General features: G+C 56.8%; 2 protein-coding genes across 12 annotated transcripts in view; one reads left to right on the top strand and one right to left on the bottom strand.

Annotated features, from left to right (window-relative positions):
* Positions 1–314: 314 nt before the first annotated feature.
* DFFB (DNA fragmentation factor subunit beta) lies at positions 315–15,813 on the bottom strand. Of its 5 annotated transcripts, none has more exons than XM_027569114.1 (8): positions 15,544–15,813; positions 14,365–14,491; positions 9,631–9,819; positions 8,791–8,870; positions 8,510–8,680; positions 6,687–6,787; positions 5,958–6,105; positions 1,356–1,540 (listed from the first exon to the last, which is right to left on the bottom strand). In XM_027569114.1, exons 1-8 carry the CDS (start codon positions 15,664–15,666, stop codon positions 1,502–1,504), a joined length of 978 nt encoding a protein of 325 aa, XP_027424915.1. In that variant the 5' UTR covers positions 15,667–15,813; the 3' UTR covers positions 1,356–1,501. The 5 variants fall into 5 exon arrangements, 3 of the variants coding, with proteins under 3 accessions (XP_027424908.1, XP_027424915.1, XP_027424900.1); XR_003515582.1 differs by having other exon boundaries at positions 1,410–1,540; positions 5,958–6,109; XM_027569099.2 differs by lacking the exon at positions 1,356–1,540 and adding an exon at positions 4,854–5,206.
* A 247-nt stretch (positions 15,814–16,060) lies between these two features.
* CEP104 (centrosomal protein 104) overlaps positions 16,061–16,967 on the top strand; it is a 34,626-nt gene continuing 33,719 nt past the window's right edge. For 5 of the 7 annotated variants that reach the window (XM_027610008.2, XM_027609998.2, XM_027609989.2 and 2 more), the window contains exons 1-2: positions 16,061–16,327; positions 16,851–16,932. The gene's annotated coding sequence lies outside the window, so the exon portion shown is untranslated. The remainder of the gene's footprint in view (positions 16,328–16,850; positions 16,933–16,967) is intronic. The other 2 variants (XM_027609973.2, XM_027609980.2) reach the window with 1 other exon arrangement.

Below are 16,967 nucleotides of genomic sequence, written 5' to 3'. Positions count from 1 at the left end.
TCGCTCAGGAGCAGAGGGCAGTGGGGGAGGCAGCAGAAGTCCTAGCAGATCAGATCTCAGAGCCCAGCCGGGCGGGCGGCCCCTGCCCTGCTGCTGGGCTGGAGGACGGTCCGCAGGACAGCTCAGCAGACACAGTGTCGGGCGCACGTCCCGACCCCCCACCGGCCCCCGCCACTGGTGCGCTTCCCGCGGGGCCAGGTGAACACCACGTGCTAAGGTCCCATATGCAGGACAGGCTCATCCTAAGACATCGCTATTTCAGTGAAGAAAATGGAATGATTTGCATCATTTTTTAAAAATCACTGACCCTTTATTTTTGTCCTTATTATGATTCCCAGCAAACTTTTGACACGTCTACTTCTGAAAAATCTTTATTGGTTTTTACGATTATACAAAAGTAAAAATTCAAATATTACAATCTGTAGGACTTTAAAAAGTAAATTTTAAAAGATTATGAAATAAGTGCTTATTTCAAAAACTTCAAGTTTTATGAAATACATGATTTGGAAAATTAGCCCTTTATAATCCAGTGCACCCCCACCACGGCCCCAGGGTTATTGCTGTCCAGATGGCACGTTTCCTCGCAGACTGTCCCACGTGCACTAACACACGTGCGACACACGCACAGGCAGTTATAAAACCAGCAGGTCACACTCCAAGTGGTGAAGCCACTGACCGCCTTGTGCACCTGACGCACAGCCCCGTTTCCATACTGAAACACACAAAACTGCTACACAGCTTCACATAACGTCGATGGGTAGGGACTGAATCGCGACATCTGACCATTTCTGATTTACAAGAACCGCAGTTTCCTGTGGTTCAGCACAAGACCACAGAGAGCCCTTCCCCCACGGACACACATGTGGAGGGTCTCCCACTCTCTGCCATCATAAACGACACGGCAGCGCGTGTCCTTGCACGTGCTCTATGGAATACAAACGTTTTACCCCAGATGGGCTGTAACTTGGGAGCAATCAGAAAAGCCCAGAGGATAGAGCTCTGCATTTGTCGTGGGAGTGGAGACCCACCCGAGAGCTGACACAGACTACTTGTCCCTCCAGCCAGTGCAGCCACGTCTGGCCCAACGCCGTGTCAGGAGGGGCCCCTGAGCTGAGGACAGGGCCTTGTCCCTGCAGACCCACACGCGTCCTGGCCGTGCACCAAACTGGTCCCCTGGCGCTTGGGCTCTCAGAGGTGCAAAGGCCGATTCAGAAATGTAGTGAGGATCTCTGAAGTGTTTCCAGGAGCCATCGATAACAGCCACTGGAATCCCACGCACCCAGGGGAGGAGGCACGTGCGGCCTGTCACTGGCACTTGCGGGCCGGCCGCCGCCTCTTTGGCTTCGTCTGTGGTTTGTAGATCCTGCATGGGTCACAGCTGAGCTTGTGGGTGGTTTTCTTATGGCAGGCAATGTGGACCAACTTCAGGTTCTCCGAGGTGAAGAGCAGGCTGTAAAAATACTCCCAGGCCACTTCTCTGCCGTCTCGCTCTGTAACAGCTTCAGCCAGTGCGGGGACCACCGTGCGCTTCTTTTCTATTCTGCAAAGGAAGTGAAAGCCGGTCACTGTGCGCCATCGCCGTCCCGCGGCACCTGCCAGGACGCCTGCTGCGACAGCACAGAGACACTCCATATGGCTTCCACTCGGCCGCTGCAGCTGAACCATGAACCAACGTGGGGGCTTACAGGAAAAGACACGAGCACAATGGTTCACACTTCAAAAGGAGCCACACTTGGAAACACCCCAAAGGAGCAGCATCTTGCTGTCGGCAGGAGGAAGACTGGGTGACAGTCCTTCTCGGGGGCACACCGCACACGGCCACGCCTGCCAGCCCGGCCTGGTACAAGCAACTTGGCTTGTCTCCCGAAGGATGGCTGGGGCTGTGCACATCTTTAAGTCCTGGGAAGTACGCAGAAGGAAAGGGGTGGAGCCCGGCGTCCTCAGTCCCTCCTCAGCAGAACCCCAGAAATAAAGCCTTCCCCCTCGTCCTCCCTGGAGCGTGTCGTGGTGAGGGCTGATGTCTGTCTTTCCAACCCTAGCCTCATGCTGGTGTGCATCCATACTGCTTTGTGTAAGCCTGTTTCACTTATAAACCATTCAAAGCCCGTGTACTAATGGGGATGGAAGCTTGCAGACCGACAAGAAGGAATCCGAAGTACCACAGCTGGAGGACCAAGGCACACAGACTCATGTCCCCACAGCACAGAGAAATGCTGAATAAAAGGGAAAAGAAGTACATACTTGAGATCACAAGAAAGAAGGGGGTCCCCCCTGCCAGAAACAGAGATGTCCATGCTTGATCTGCAGGGGTGAGCCCCCGTCCTGCAGCCCACTAGGGCTGTGGTCCAGAAAGGGGCCCAAGGGGAGAGCCGGGGAGGTGGGACGGAGACCCCACTGCAGCCATTAGTGTGGGAAGGGAAGTGGCAGGGAGCCCCGGGCTCTGGGGAGGGAGAAAAAGCCACCCCATCGGCTACCTACTGCTGCATGCCAAGAACAGTGGTTTGTGGGGGTCGGTGTGGCAGGGCTCCTGCTGACCCTGACCCACTCCTGTGGCTGTACTGGCCAGAGGGCTAACTGGGGGCCAGGCTTTCTCCCCAAGGAGCCAGGTTAGGCCCCTCCCTGGGGATGAAGTGCCCAGAGAACAGGCCCCAGTGTGCAAGCACGTGTCCGGCCTCCGCTGGTATCCAGTCTGCTGGAGCCACGTGGCCGAGCCTTATTCAGTGACGGGAGGGGTCGGGAGGACACACACTGTGCAGGGAGCGGGAGGTATGATTCGGGGAGCACCAACAGCATGACCATTTCCACTGTCACCCAGAAAGCCAGGACCCTCAGCTCACTGTTCACAGACACACAGTCCAACCTCCCGCTGCCACACATGTGGGAGCCAAGCAAGAAATTAATACTCAGTTGTTTCAGAGCCACTGAAAGCCCTGGGTGTCCGGCAGAAACAAATGCAAAACCACTCTGTGGGGAAGGACAAGCCAGCACACACAGGACGTCCACAGAAAACAATCCCACGGGGCGCCTGGGGGGCTCAGTCATTAAGCATCTGCCTTCGGCTCGGGTCATGATCCCGGGATCCTGGGATCGAGCCCCGCATCGGGCTCCCTGCTCTGTGGGGGGCCTGCTTCTCCCTCTCCCTCACTTGTGCTCTTTAGCTCTCTCTCTGTATCACTCCAATAAATAAATAAAATCTTTAAAAAAAAAGAAAAGACAAAACAATCCCGCTGAGGATGAACTCGGAATCCAGACACACCAACGTCACCGGGAGCACACAGCAACGGGCAAGGACCCCCGAGAAGGACCCGGGCTACAGCTTCTGAGGCAGACCGCCAAGAGCTAGGGAGGGCTCCCTGAGACCTCTTCCAACACCAACTGCAAAGTCCAGGGCTCCCCAAGACCACCCCTTCTTCCAACGCCAACTGTAAAGCCCAGGGCTCCCCAAGACCACCCCTTCTTCCGACGCCAACTGTAAAATCCAGGGCTCCCCGAGACCACCCCTTCTTCCGACGCCAACTGTAAAGTCCAGGGCTCCCTGAGACCTCTTCCAACGCCAACTGTAAAGTCCAGAGCTCCCCGAGACCACCCCTTCTTCTGACGCCAACTGTAAAGTCCAGGGCTCTTGGAGACCACCCCTCTTCCGACGCCAACTGTAAAGTCCAGGGCTCTCCAAGACCACCCACAGGTTTGAGAGTTTGCTCAACAGGCTCAGAAGCCCCTGGACACTGTTACACTCACAGCAGTGGTTTATAATCATGAGAGGATGCAAATTAAAATCAGCCAAGGGAAGGGACTCACGGGGTAGAGTCCAGGAAAGTTCCAGATGCAGAGCTCCCGCCACCCTCTCCCCACGGAGGGCACAGACCCCCTTCAGCAGTGGCGGTGAGCACACGCGTGGGGTGGCGCCAGGCAGGGAAGCTTCCCCAGGCTTCGGTGTCCAGTCTGTCGGGACTCGGACACACGGGCATGGCTGGCCACCCAAAGAGGAGCCTCATCTCCGGCCCCCACGGGACCCACAGCCTGCACCCCAATCACACTGCTAGACCGCACAGTGAACTATGGCCCTCGGGAGCAAGGACCCCCTACAGGACATTCCGAGGGCTTCGAGGTGACCTCCCAGGGGTCAGGGGCCGAGACCACACCTCTCTTTGGACACAGCTCAATTCCTTACAGCCATAAAGCAAATATGCTTAAAATGAATAAAGTGATTTAAAACAAATAATGAAAAAGCCTGCTTGGTCAGAAGGGCATGCAACTCTTGGTCTTGGGGTTGTGAGTTCAAGCCCCCCACTGGGTGTAGAAATTACTTAAAAATAAAATCTTTAAAAAAATAAAATAAAAATAAATAAAAAATATATTGAAAACAGATTGGTATGGAAAGGCTTGTTTTACAAAGAACGCAGAAGCACTTCCAGGAAGGAAATATGGACTCAGTGGACAGACGGGAGGCACCCCAGCTGCAGAGGGAACAAGTGAATGAATGACAGGCAAGCGTCCAAGGTGGCCCGGCGCATCACAGACACCACGCTCTGGGGGTCCAAGCAACAGACGTAATTTCCCCAAGTTCGGGGGCTGGGGGGTCGGCTGGGGCGAGCTGAGAGTCCCTGGCTCAGAGAGGCGGCCTCTTTACTCACAGGACAGTCTGGCGGGTCAGGCCTGCCCTCGCCACAGCCACCCTGGGGACCCATCCCCAGACACAGTCACGCTGGCCATCAGGGCTTAGACGTACGAACGCGGGGCCACAGCTCAGCCCGTGGCCGGACGTGGCCAGGAACACCCCAGCAGATCTGGAGTCTGAGCCGATGCAGCCCGGGGGAGCCATCATGAGAAGGCCCAGCACGCAGCCGCGGAGAGTTCCAGAAGAGCCGGACAGGAAGAATCCGAGAAGTTGTGACTAATAAATGCTTAGGAGTCTTCAAAATCCAGGAGGAAGTTGGCTCAGAACAAGGAAGACAAGTCCCAGTCAGAATGTGAAGGCAAGATCTGCCCCCGCACACGCTCCATGTTCCCGGAGAGAGAGCCGCTCGAAAGCGGCCACCGAAGAGGCAGAAAGCAGCCGGCGCCCAGAGACCCTGCTGTCCCACCTTCCAGGTTCTGAAGGGGGACCCCTGACGCCCCAAACAAGCACACGAGAGTCCAGGCTACAGGGACGTCTTCCAAGACGGAAGAGCACAGAGTGCCCACAGACCGCACGAAAGCCACGCGTCTGAAATCAGAAAGGAGGCTGGAGGTCAGATGCGCAGAGAAGTCAGCCGGGTTGCTGGAAGGTGTCAGTGCCATATTTACAGAGAGAAAATATGACTGAAGCCACCGGTACTCCACTTCTGCTGCCTCGTCTGCACACTGCTCCAGGCTGGCCTGTCCCGCCCTTTAAAGCTGGGACCCACCCCTCGATCCATGTCCCCATACCCCAGTGAGTCACGGAAAGTAGCAGACGATGAGCTGGAGAGCCAGAGGTTATCTTGGGGTGCTCGGTGCCCTTCAGAAGGGGTGAGACCCTGCGCCCTCCCTAAAGGGGAGCTTTCTCCGCGGCTCAGGCACCAGGACAGTCCTAGTACCCTGGAGGTGCGCCCCCCTCCCCCGCACCCGGGTAATGGCCGGCGGGGCCCGAGAATCTGCCTTCCTGACCAGGCCGCAGATGCTGATGCAGCTGCCAGCCCACAGACCACACCTACATGGCCCAGAACCGGAGACCATGCTCACCCCAGGCTGTCCTGTAAACAGTGGAAACTTAGACGAGACACGCCTACCAGTACAGAAATGCAGGTTCCCGAGACATTCTATTCACAGAGTGAAGTGCTCACAAATGTCCCAAAGCTCATCCCCGTAAGCATAACGTAGGATGGTGAAGCACGGTGTGCCATCACCACGTGTGACCCTGTTACGTCCGTTCTCAAACTCAGACCTCCCAGGGAAAGGCTTGGAGCCTGATACCTATCAGAAGGAAACGCACAAACCTCAGAGGAACAGTTCCTGTGGGCGGAAGGGAATGGATCCAGAAGGGGTGGGACGGCAGCCTCGACTGTCCCCGTAACGTCCTGTATGCGCTCAGTACCATCTGACTCCCAAAAGCGGTATGGCCACTTGAAGGGCATTGGAAGACCTCTGTCTTCATAAAGCAGAGACAAGGACGTCATTATATTCCAGGAAAGCGTCTCCATTAAGATAACACAATTTTATTTCTGCCGTTTCTTAAAATGAGCTGGTACACATAGAAAAACAATCCTGCTGGCCTTCACTCATCCGGGTGAAAGCAGGAAATACCCTACACACTGAATCAGAGCTCCTGCTCTGAGCTCATCCTGGTTGAGGAAGGAGACCCCCCCCCACCCCACTGAGTGCGCCCACTGGGCCCCACAGATGGGAGCTGGACGGGATAGAGGGGGCATGCACCAGGTCACATGGAAGTGGACAGGGATCTGGACCAGCTCCTGTCAGAGCCTGCCACGGTGAAGGACACCTAACCACACAGGTTAGGAGTGTGCATCTGGCAGCCGACCTATACCCTACACACTCAGAACATGGTTGAGTCCATAACCCACAAGCTCAGCACAGGAAACACAAGGCAGCCTGCCAGCCACGCATGCCACGGATGCCACGGCACGGACAGGCCCCAGCAGCTGCTCTTTGGGTCTGTGAACTTAGTTCTCAACAACAGTCCTGACCTCTCTGGAACCCGTACTCACATGTGGTCCAGGTTCCACGTGCTGAAGAGGACCCGGCTCTCCCTGTTACCGTAGGGGTTGATGGAGTGTTTGGATGCACAGGTGTCCACGTCAAAAGGACCCTAGGTCAAAAGAGAATGAGGTCCACGAAGTGAGCCCACTTCTTACCCACTGGTCTCCTATCAAGTTAGAGGAGCTGAGAAGAAGGTCCCGCCCGGTAGGGGATTCAGTCTGTTTGGGGCTATTAGGAATTCTGTCTTTGGAATGGTCCCCCCTCTTTTCCCTCGGGACCCCCAGGATGATACCCCACATTGGCCACGGGGACAAGCCAGCTCCTGCTATTGTTAGGAAAGCCAGCTTCCCGACCGTGCGCCTCCTGGGTCTCCACACCCCGACAGACCCACTGTGTCCAGCCCTGCGAGCACACACCATCACCCGCCCTCGTGGGGAATGAAGGCCCACGGCCGGCGCCCACATGCTGGCTGCTCCCTATCTGCTCCACGTGCCTTCCCGGTATTTCCCTACAATCCCAACGCAGAGGCTGGGCATCAGAGACATCAAATAGTCTGGATTGCCCGGCTTTGGTTTTCCTGCGGTCGGCATTCCTGGCCATGCCACGCCTTCAGTCACTCCCTCACAAACGCCTGCTGAGCACACGCCACATGCTGTGGCCCCCACCCACTGTCCTGTGTTCCAGACGCCCCAAGGCTCGCAGCTCCCCAACAGAGCGCACCGCCCCCCCCCACCCTCGGGCCCCCTCGCAGGGTCACTTATCCACTCCCACCACACTGTTCTAAGGCGTCACCTCCTCCTTGAAGCCCCCCGCCCACCCCACCCAGGACTGGCCTGCTCCCCAAGGGCCTGCACAGCCTCCCAGCTCCAAGCCCACTGCCCTCACTCGCTTACAGGCCTCGGGCCTCGAGCCTCCCGATGATGTCAGGGTGAAATCTTTTGTCTTTGCTCCTCCCCTGTGAAACACCTGGGCTCAGGCGACTCTCATGGAGAGTACGCATGAGGTCATTCAGAGGCTAACGTGCAGTTGGTTGGGAAGGAGCAGTGTTCTGCTGGTCTGGGCCCATCACCCACGGAAGGAACTGCCCAGGCAAAAGCACTGGGAGCCCGTCTGTGGGAGGGAGGCCGTGCCGGCCTCCAGGGTCTGTACCCTCAGGCCCCCAGTGGGGGGAGGAGATTTTACTGGAAATGCAAAGGGGCCCAGGTACTCGCCGGAGCCCTGGAGGCCAGGAAGGAGGCATGGGCAGCAGAACAGCCCCTGCCCGTCCTTGCAAAGGCCACCAGCTCCAAGCCCCATGACTCGTGACCCTGGTCGGTAGCCCCTGTTGGACAGTGGTGCCTCTGTAATTTCTCCGAGTGCCCGGGGGGAGGTCCGGAACGCTGCTTCCAGCCACTGCGACCCCACCAGGTCACATCTGGCCACAAATCCTGAAATCTGAGCTGCCATCCAGAAAGCTTCCCCAGGGGGACACGTTTCAGCAGCTGTGAAACTGTCCTTATCTGCCCATATCCCCCTCCTCCCAGCAGGAGCCGAGGGGAGGCCTCCACTCCCGGGGCAACCGCGCTCTCCCACCACAACAGCGGTTCTCAGAGGAGGGCCCAGACCAGCAGCGCCACCAGGGACGCTGTCAGAAGGGCTGCTGAACCAGCAGCTGGGGGCTTGGAAGCAGGGCGTCTTATATCAACCGTCGGGTGGGGAAGGGGGTTCCAATTCCACTGCAGTCAGAGAACCACGGGCTGAGCTGACCCTTCCCTCACACCGACACCCGGAGGGAAGCCACGGGAGGGCTGGCTCAGCAGCCGCCTGGGTGGCCCTGGGACCCATGGCGCACCTGGCAGCAGAACCAGCCTTCGGGCGTGCAGAGCCGGCCACCTGCCTTGGCGCCTCTGTCGAAGTAGCTGCCGTTGTACTGCGCCGCCCTGAGCTCCCGGCACATGATGTCCACGATGCGGGAATACTCCTCCTGAGCCTCCACGCTGACCACGGAGGCGTAAGAGTTCACCTGGAAGAAACCAAGGGCCATGGCTGAACGCTGGCGCATGATGTCCCAAAACCCACAGTCGGGCGGGCTCCACGGCCTCCGCCCCTCTGCCCGCACGCCCGCGCACCGACCTCTCTCAGGTAGCTCCGGATCCGGCTCTCGCAGCTATACCTCAGGTACCCAGACTTACTCCTGAATCGAGACTCCAAACCTGCCAGGAACAGACAAGGGCCTTCTGGTGTCCGCGGCCACAGGCTGGGCACACCGCCGGCCTCACCTGAGAAACGTGCAGTGTCCTGCTCGCAGGCTTCGGTTCTCTCTGCCTGGAGATGGTCCCCTGGCCCCCCGCATAGGCATCTAGAGGCCACGAGGGCCTCTGCTCCTGCCCCCCCCAGCCCCCTCATCCACGGAGCTGCTCCAACCTGCTTAAAGGCCAGCCCCGAGGTGGACGCACCACGTGTCCATGGCCAGGTGACGGACAAGCAAATGTGGTCCAGCCACACAGGAGAATGTGAGCCAGCCTGAGGAAGGAAGGAGGCTGTGACACACGGGACAGCACACGTGGCCCACGAGGGCACGGTGCAGAGTGAAACCGGCCAGGCTCGGGACACACCCTGTGTGATCGCAAGTGAGGCCCTATGGGAGTCAGATCAGAGACCGGGCGAGTAAGCGCGGGCACCAGGGGCTGCAGAGCGGACGTGGGGGCTGGTGTCTAACAGGCCATGGTTTCAGTTGAGGAACCTGAGAAAGTTCTGCAGATGCTCAACCCCATTAAACTATGCGCTTACACATTAAAATGGAAAATTTTATGTTACGTCCACTTTTCCACAGTTCAGAAATAAAAAGGCCAGCCCCAGGGCTGCAAGAGCAGAGTAGCCAGGCAAGGCCTGGCCCAGGAACTGCAGCGGGATCAGGTCCCCCCTGCGAGGGCGGTTCTGAGCCAGCCCTCCCGCCCCCAGCCCCCTAGCTACCTTCGAACCACGGCGGGTCCTCGGCCCTGGTCTCGGCCGCGATGTTCTCGCTGATGGTGTGCAGGAGGTCGGCCAGCAGCTTCTGCCGCAGTGGAGCCTGCTCGTCGGAGAGCAGCTGCTGGGCGGCCTGGATGAGCCCTGCGTGTGGCTTGTGGAACGCGCTGAGGAAGCGACTGATGTCACTCACATCTGCCACCAGAAGGGGGACCGACAGAAAGCAAGCAGTCTTTGAGGGCCGCCACGGGATGACACGGAGCTGCCGACCGTGAGAACGGGCTCTCGCACGTCCAGCACCTCCTCGCTTCTGGAACTGCCCAACCTCAGGGATGCCCTGGGCCCCAGTCCTTGCCCAGATACCAGTGAGCCGCTCCCCTGGGCCTGCACCTGGGTACCCGCCCCGCAAGTGGTGCGGGGTCGAATATGGAGAGGACAGCATCCAAGCGAGTGGCTGCCCTTCTCTTCCCCAAACGAAACCTCCCACATCCTTGGGCTTCCTTCTAGACCTCCCTCTGGGTCTCCCCGCCACAGTGCTGCCCCCGCAGAAGCCTCCCCACACACCCCTGCTCATGGCCGAGCAAGCACTGAGGACCCAGTGGAACCAGAGTCTGAATGATGCCCCACACCCCAGTGGGGCCGTTCCAGGGACAAGACTGTTCAATGCTCGAGAATCAACCAGTATCATCCGCCCTTGATGAGCTAAAGAAAAATAATCCCATGATCACATCCACTGATGCAGGAGGCTGCAGAGAAACTTTTCCAGGCCAAGGACTTGGTGAGAAGTTTCCAGAGTTCACCTGGAGAGCACGAGCATGGAAGGAAGCACGGACAACGTGGGCTTCATCAAAATGGGAAACTTCTGCTCCACCAAAGAGCCTGTTCCGGGGACGCAAAGACAAGCGACAGAGGAGGAGGAAATGCCCACATGCCACACACCTCACAAAACACTCGTATCCAGAACACATCATGAGAAAAACCCAAAACTCAGCAGTTAAAAGCTCCAATGAGAAGACAGACAAACGGACAAAGAGACACTTGCCCAGAGAGGACAGACGCATGGCCGACTAGCCCAGGGAAAGGCAGCCACACCGAGACAGCCCTGCACACCCACCAGGGTGGCTGGGACAGAAGACAGCCACACGGCCTGAAGCGGGACACGGGACGGGTGCCGCCACTCTGGAACACAGTCCATTTCTCTGTTTGGGAAAAAAACACTTGATTGAGATGGGGTCCCCACCCCTCACAACTCACCCACCCAAAAGGTACAACCCTGTGCTTCCTAGTTTGTGAAAAGATGGGCAAAGGTTATATATTCCACCGTGTGAATGCACCACACTTTGTTCACCCGTTTGTCTCTCAGGGGACACTATTTGGGGTTCCACCTTTGGGCCATCATGAATAAAGCTTCTATAAATCACGCACAAGTCTTCATGTGGACGTGTGCTTTCGTTTCTCTGGGGTGTGCACTAGGAGTGGGGCTGCAGGGTCGCAGCTGATTCTGTTGACTCATCGGGGGGGCCACCAGCCTGTCCCCCACGGCAGCTGCACACTTCACACCCTCCAGCAACGGGCAAGCGTTCCAGTTCCTCCACGTGCTGCTCACCAGCATGTAACTAGCCCAGCGGGTGTGAGGGGTTGCCTCACTGTGGGTGTGATTTGCATTTCCTGGTTGACGAATGATATCGAGCATCTTTCCATGTGCTAGTTTGCCATCTGAATATCTTCCCTGCAGAAATGTCTATTTCTGCCCGTTTTTAAATTGGGTTGTCTTTCACTGTTGGGTTGTAAGAGTTCCTTATTTACTCTGGATACAAGTCCCTTACCAGATACACGATTCGCGAATTCCTTCGCCCATCCTGTGGGTTGTCTGTTCACCTTGATGCTGTCACAAAAGTCTTACATTCTGAAGTCAAATGTATCTATCTTTTTTCTCTAGTTGTTCACGTTTTTATGATATATAAAAATCCTTAGTCAAATTCAGGGTCATGAAGATTGACTGCCCTGTTTTCTGCTGAGGGTTTTAGATTTTTAGCTCTTGCATTTGGGTCATTTACCCCATTTTGAGTTGATTTTTGTATATGGTGCCAGGTGAGGGCCCGGCCCACTCTTCGGCATGTGGATGTCCCATTGTCCCAGCACCACTTATTAAAGAGATTATTGTTTCCCCCACTGGATGGTCTTGGCACCCTTGTCACCATCAGCTGATCACAGACACATCAGTTCATCTCTGGACTATCTTCTAGTCCAAGGTCTTGACTACTGTTGCTTTGTAGTAAGTTTTTAAATTAGGAACTGTGGATGCTCCTCCTATGTTCTTTCTCAAGATTGTTTTGGCTATTTTGGGTACCTTGAAATTACATATGAGTCAGGGATTAGAATCAGCTTGTCGGATTCTGCAAAGGAACCAGCCGGAATTCCAATAAGGACTGGCATGATCTGCAGATCAATTTGAGGAGTATGGACATCTTAACAGTGTTAAACCTTCTGACCCATAAACACAGTATATTTTCCCATTCATTTGAATCCTTATTTTCTTGGAACAACATTTTATACTCTTCAGATTATAAGTTTTGCACTTCTTTTGTTACATTTATTCCTAAGTATTTTATTCTTTTGGATTCTACTGTAAATATAACTGTTCCCTTAATTTCATTTTTAGGTTATTCATTGCAAGTATACAGAAACAAAGTTGAGTTTTGTGTATCGATCGTGTATCCTGCAGTGCTGATGAACCCACTGATCAGTCCTAAGAGTTTTTTAGTGGATTCCTTAGAATATTCTATACACAAGATCACAGTGTCTGCAAATAGTGACAGTTTTACTTCTTCCTTTCCAATCTGGATGCCTTTATTCTTCTTGACTAACTGCCCTGTGTAAAACCTCCAGTACAATGTTAAAGAGAAGTGACAAGAGTAGACATCCTTGTCTTTAAAAAATTAAACACACACTTACGATACGACCCAGCAACTGTACTCCTGACATTTATTCCAAAGAAATGCAAACTTGTGTCCGCACAAAAACCTGTACCTGACGGGCCACGTGGGCTTTATACGTAATAGCCCCAAACTGGAAACCAAAACGTCTCTCAGTAGGTGAATGGGTAAACAAACTGTGGCACAGCCATGTCACGGAATGCCACTCAGTGATAAAAAGGAACAGACTGCCGGTACACACACCACGTAGATGGCTCTCAGGGGCTTACTGCTGAGTGAGAAAAGCCCCTACACCGTGTGATTCCATTTCCCTCGTGATCTCGAGATGACAACGCTACAGAGATGGAAAACACATCAGTGGTTGCCAAGGATGAGGGACGGCGGGGCTGGGAGGGGCAGGCATGGTTATAAAGGGGCAGCGTGCGGGAGAACTTTGTGGTGGGGGGTGGGCTGCTTCTGTACCTTGACTGCAAACACACAAGCCCACACAGTGATAAAACGACACAGAACACATGCCCTGGACCAAGGTCAGCCTCCTGGTTTGGATGCAGCACTATGACTATGCCATCTGCACCCTTTAGGGGACACTACCTTTGTAACTTCCTATGAATCTATCACTATTTCAAAATAAACAATTTAAACTTTTTTTTTTTTAAAGAAGTTTACCAAGTAAAAGGACTAGTGATCTCAGTGGAGAGAGGGGGATAAAGTGCCAGAGAAAGACAGACAGAAAGAAAGAGGGAGGGGGAGAGAGGGAGAGAGGGGAGAGAGAGATAGAGGGAGGGACAGAGGAGACAAGGAGGGGGGGCAGGTGGGAGCGGGGACGACAGCAACCCAGCCTGGTCTGCTCTCAACTACATCATGAAGTGGGAAAGGGAAGGAACAGCCAAAGATTCTCAGGACCACAACCCTGTCCTGCCCAGTCCCCACCTCCTGCAAGAGGCCATCCCAGGTGGCATCACGGTGACTCTGCTTTCTGGCTGCCTCCTCCAGAAGGACAGGGCCCCACAGAGAAGGAGCACTTGCGACCTCGGAGCACACACTAGACGTGTGACCCCTCACTGCTGACAGGAGAGTCCCGACCGCAAGGCAAAGCCACACGCACACTACTCTAGGGCGTCCTTCTGGCCCTCAGGCCGAGGAGGCAGATATCTCCATCCTCGGGGCTCCCACTTCCTTCCCCAGGCACCAGAAGCATCTCCTGAAATGTAAGCCACTTTGCATAAGAGCCACACAACCCTCCTAGGAGAAGAGCACACAGGCTTTGCCACTGGCCTACGGCTGCACAGTAGGGAACCTGTCGTCCAGCTGGTGCTTAAATACAGACACCCCTAAGGAACCGCTCCTGGAAATAATTGCTCTGATAAGGCCCCCAACGTGAGAGCATGCCAGCAAGCACCAACACAGAACAGACACTGAGCGCAGCTCCAGCCACCCTCGGAGCCACACGGCCCAACCGCATGGAAAGGCGTCCCTCCCTCTGGCTCTGCCTTGCCCACAAACCCATGCAGGCCCCAACCCCCCAATCCCTCCCTTCCGCCCTTGGGAGTTACTAGGACAATGAACAGAAAATTTAAATAACTTAGAAAAGAAGACAAGACACCTTAAACACCCAGCTGGACAACCGGGGTCCTGGGCAAGAGGAGGGGCAGCTCCCTCTGATGCCGGGGGCTTCCCCCTTTGGAGTTCTGGGCAGGAAGACCCTCCCCTTCCCCCCTTCCCAGGCTGGTGTCCATGGCAGGCCCCCAGCACCTCCAAAGCCAGTCTGGCTTCCCCGCCAAGCTCCCACGTCCCCGCCACTTACAGCCTTGCCAGGTCTGGCCCGAGGTGAGAAGCACCAGCTCCGAGTTGTCAGGGACACTCCAGAAGTAATCTCCGGTCAGCTCCGTGCCATCCTCATAGAGGCACAGGCGGGAGCCGGCGACAGGGAGCTGCGGAGAGGGAGGGCAGGGAAGGACGCTTCTGTGTTGGGTCTCAGGCGGGCCCACCCTGGGAGCAGTAACCTGAGGCCCTTCCGTCTGCGGTCCTCACAAACGTTTTAAAAGAATCAAGAGCGGGATGCTGTCCACATTCTACAGGTGGACGAACACCTGAGACAGTGCTGGGGTCTCAAGTACCCACGTGTCGCAACAGACACCTCCTGCAGGTCGTTCTAAAACACAAGTCGTGTAAAAATGTAGACACAGCGGGGACGACTTTGCAGAATTCACCACACAGACCTTTCCGACAGGAGCTCCTGAAGGGCACTGAAAATCCCAGCCTGTTGCAGAAAAGACGACTGACCACTTCCACTAAGCCCATAAACACAACCCCATCAAGAGCGCACATCCCCTGACTGGTGTGGAGACACACCCACTCAGCGCACTCTGCATCCTAGTCGATGATTTATTAAGGAGAACATCTTACTGAAAAGGACTCAGGGCCTCTGGCTGACAAGGCGTAACCAGCATGCGGTACCACTAGTCCGCTAACACTTGCTGGACGCTGATCAGCCTTATGGACGTTGATGGCAACTCCGCGCGCACCTGCACCCAACACATACACACACCCACAACCCACGCTGCTCCAAGTCCAAGTCCAGCCCAGAAAACAAATGCAGTAAGAATCCAGTAGGAATGATGACTGGAATCGCTGGAACAATAGTGCTAGAAGGGCCTTTCGTGGGCCTCTTCGCTCAAGTCTTTCATTTTACAGAAGGGGGAAACTGAGGCCCAGAGAGGCCACAGGGCTGTGTCCTGGAGCACACAGCAAATTAGCAGACGTGCGCTAGAACCGGAGTCCCAGAATCTCAGGCCAGAGCTGCAGCGATCCTCGTGGTCAGAAGAGGGAGGAGTTGTCCCAGAACCCCTCCACAAAGTCCCGCTGAATGGGGCTCAGTAACTAGAGGAAGAAGTTAGAGGCGGCGCCCGGTCCCCGGACCCTGGCCACGGGCAGCTGCACGTGGAGGCACCCGGTCCTCCCCCTCCCACCCCGCGCCAGGCACCTGAAAGTGGAGGCACCCCTTCTGCAGCACCTCCGGGCAGCTCCGCCCCGCCACCCCAAACTTCTTCTGGCTGTGCAGAGCCCGCAGCCTGAACGTCTTGGGCTTCCGGAACACGGCAAACATCCTCAGGGCCTCCGACCCCGCCGGCGGCACCTGCTTGGCGGACCAATCAGGCGGGTCCTCGCCCAGGCCGCAGAGATCAGCTGAGCGGCGAGGGTCCTGCGCCCTGCGGGCCCTGCTTGCGGGGACCAAAGTCGCGCGGAGTGCCCCGGAAACTCCATTACCCAGAAGGCCCGGGGAAGCGGAGGCGTGGCCCCGCCTTGTGCGCAGGCGCTATGCCCTAGAGACTCCATTACCCAGAAGGCCCGGGGAAGCGGAGGCGCGGCCCCGCCTTGTGCGCAGGCGCCGTCCCCCAGAGACTCCATTACCCAGAAGGCCCAGGGAAGCGGAGGCGTGGCCCCGCCTTGTGCGCAGGCGCTGTGCCCCAGAGACTCCATTACCCAGAGGCCCGGGGAAGCGGAGGCACTGCCCCGCCTTGTACGCAGGCGCGGCCTGGCCCGGCCGGCCTGGTTGTCATGAGAGCCGCGGCCGCGGCCCTGGCGCTAGGCGCAGGAGGCCGGGGCTGCTCCTCGGCGGCCGCCGCCGCTGCGGCTCGGGGGTGCGGACCGGCCGTGGACGGCGGAGGAGGCGCCACCTGAGCTCCGCAAGGCGCTGCCGAGGGGAGGCGGAGGGCCCTGGGGACCGTGCAGGCGCCGAGGTCCGGGCGGGCCTTCGGTCCTGACAGGTACCCCGAACCCCGACAACGCGCGGACCCGCGATGCGGGGCCTGGCGGATGTGGGTGTGGGCGCGGCCGGGAGAGTCGGGGGCCGGGGGCTGGGCCCAGGGCGCGGGGCCTGCCGGGCTGGGCGCGATCTCGGGGCGGGGGATCCGGCCGGGGGCGGCGAGCTAGTGCGGAGGGTGCCCCTGCCGCGGTGGGCGCTGCCCGCCACAGCCCAAGGTCGCGTCGGCGGTGGCCTCCAGCCCGCGCCGGCTTTCGCGGCGGGTGCCCTCCGCACGGCCGGACCTCCCTGTTGTGGGCGCACAGAGGACCCCGAACCCTACCTGAGCCGGGGCAGGAATGTGGCTCCGCCCCTGTGCGGGTTCCGCGCGTCCCTCCACCCCTGCCCCCACTTTGGTACCTATTCGATTTCGGACAGGCTCTGTGGCACTTTCAGTCTTTGAGATTACTTGACCAAAAATCATTTACTCTTGTAACATGTAGGTTTTCATAAAAAGAAAAAGTGGAAACAAGGTTTTTGTCTCCTAGTCTTGTAGCAAAATTTGGGAAGTCGCCGAGTTGTTGCGGTTTGATTCATAGATGTCAACGATCCTGATTCGTCACTGGAAAGGTACATATTGATAGACCTGGGGAAGGAACCCCCGA

Source organism: Zalophus californianus, chromosome 4 (assembly GCF_009762305.2).
Source record: "Zalophus californianus isolate mZalCal1 chromosome 4, mZalCal1.pri.v2, whole genome shotgun sequence".
In the NCBI taxonomy this organism is placed as follows: domain Eukaryota; kingdom Metazoa; phylum Chordata; class Mammalia; order Carnivora; family Otariidae; genus Zalophus; species Zalophus californianus.
This window is presented reverse-complemented; position numbering and strand designations above follow the sequence as displayed.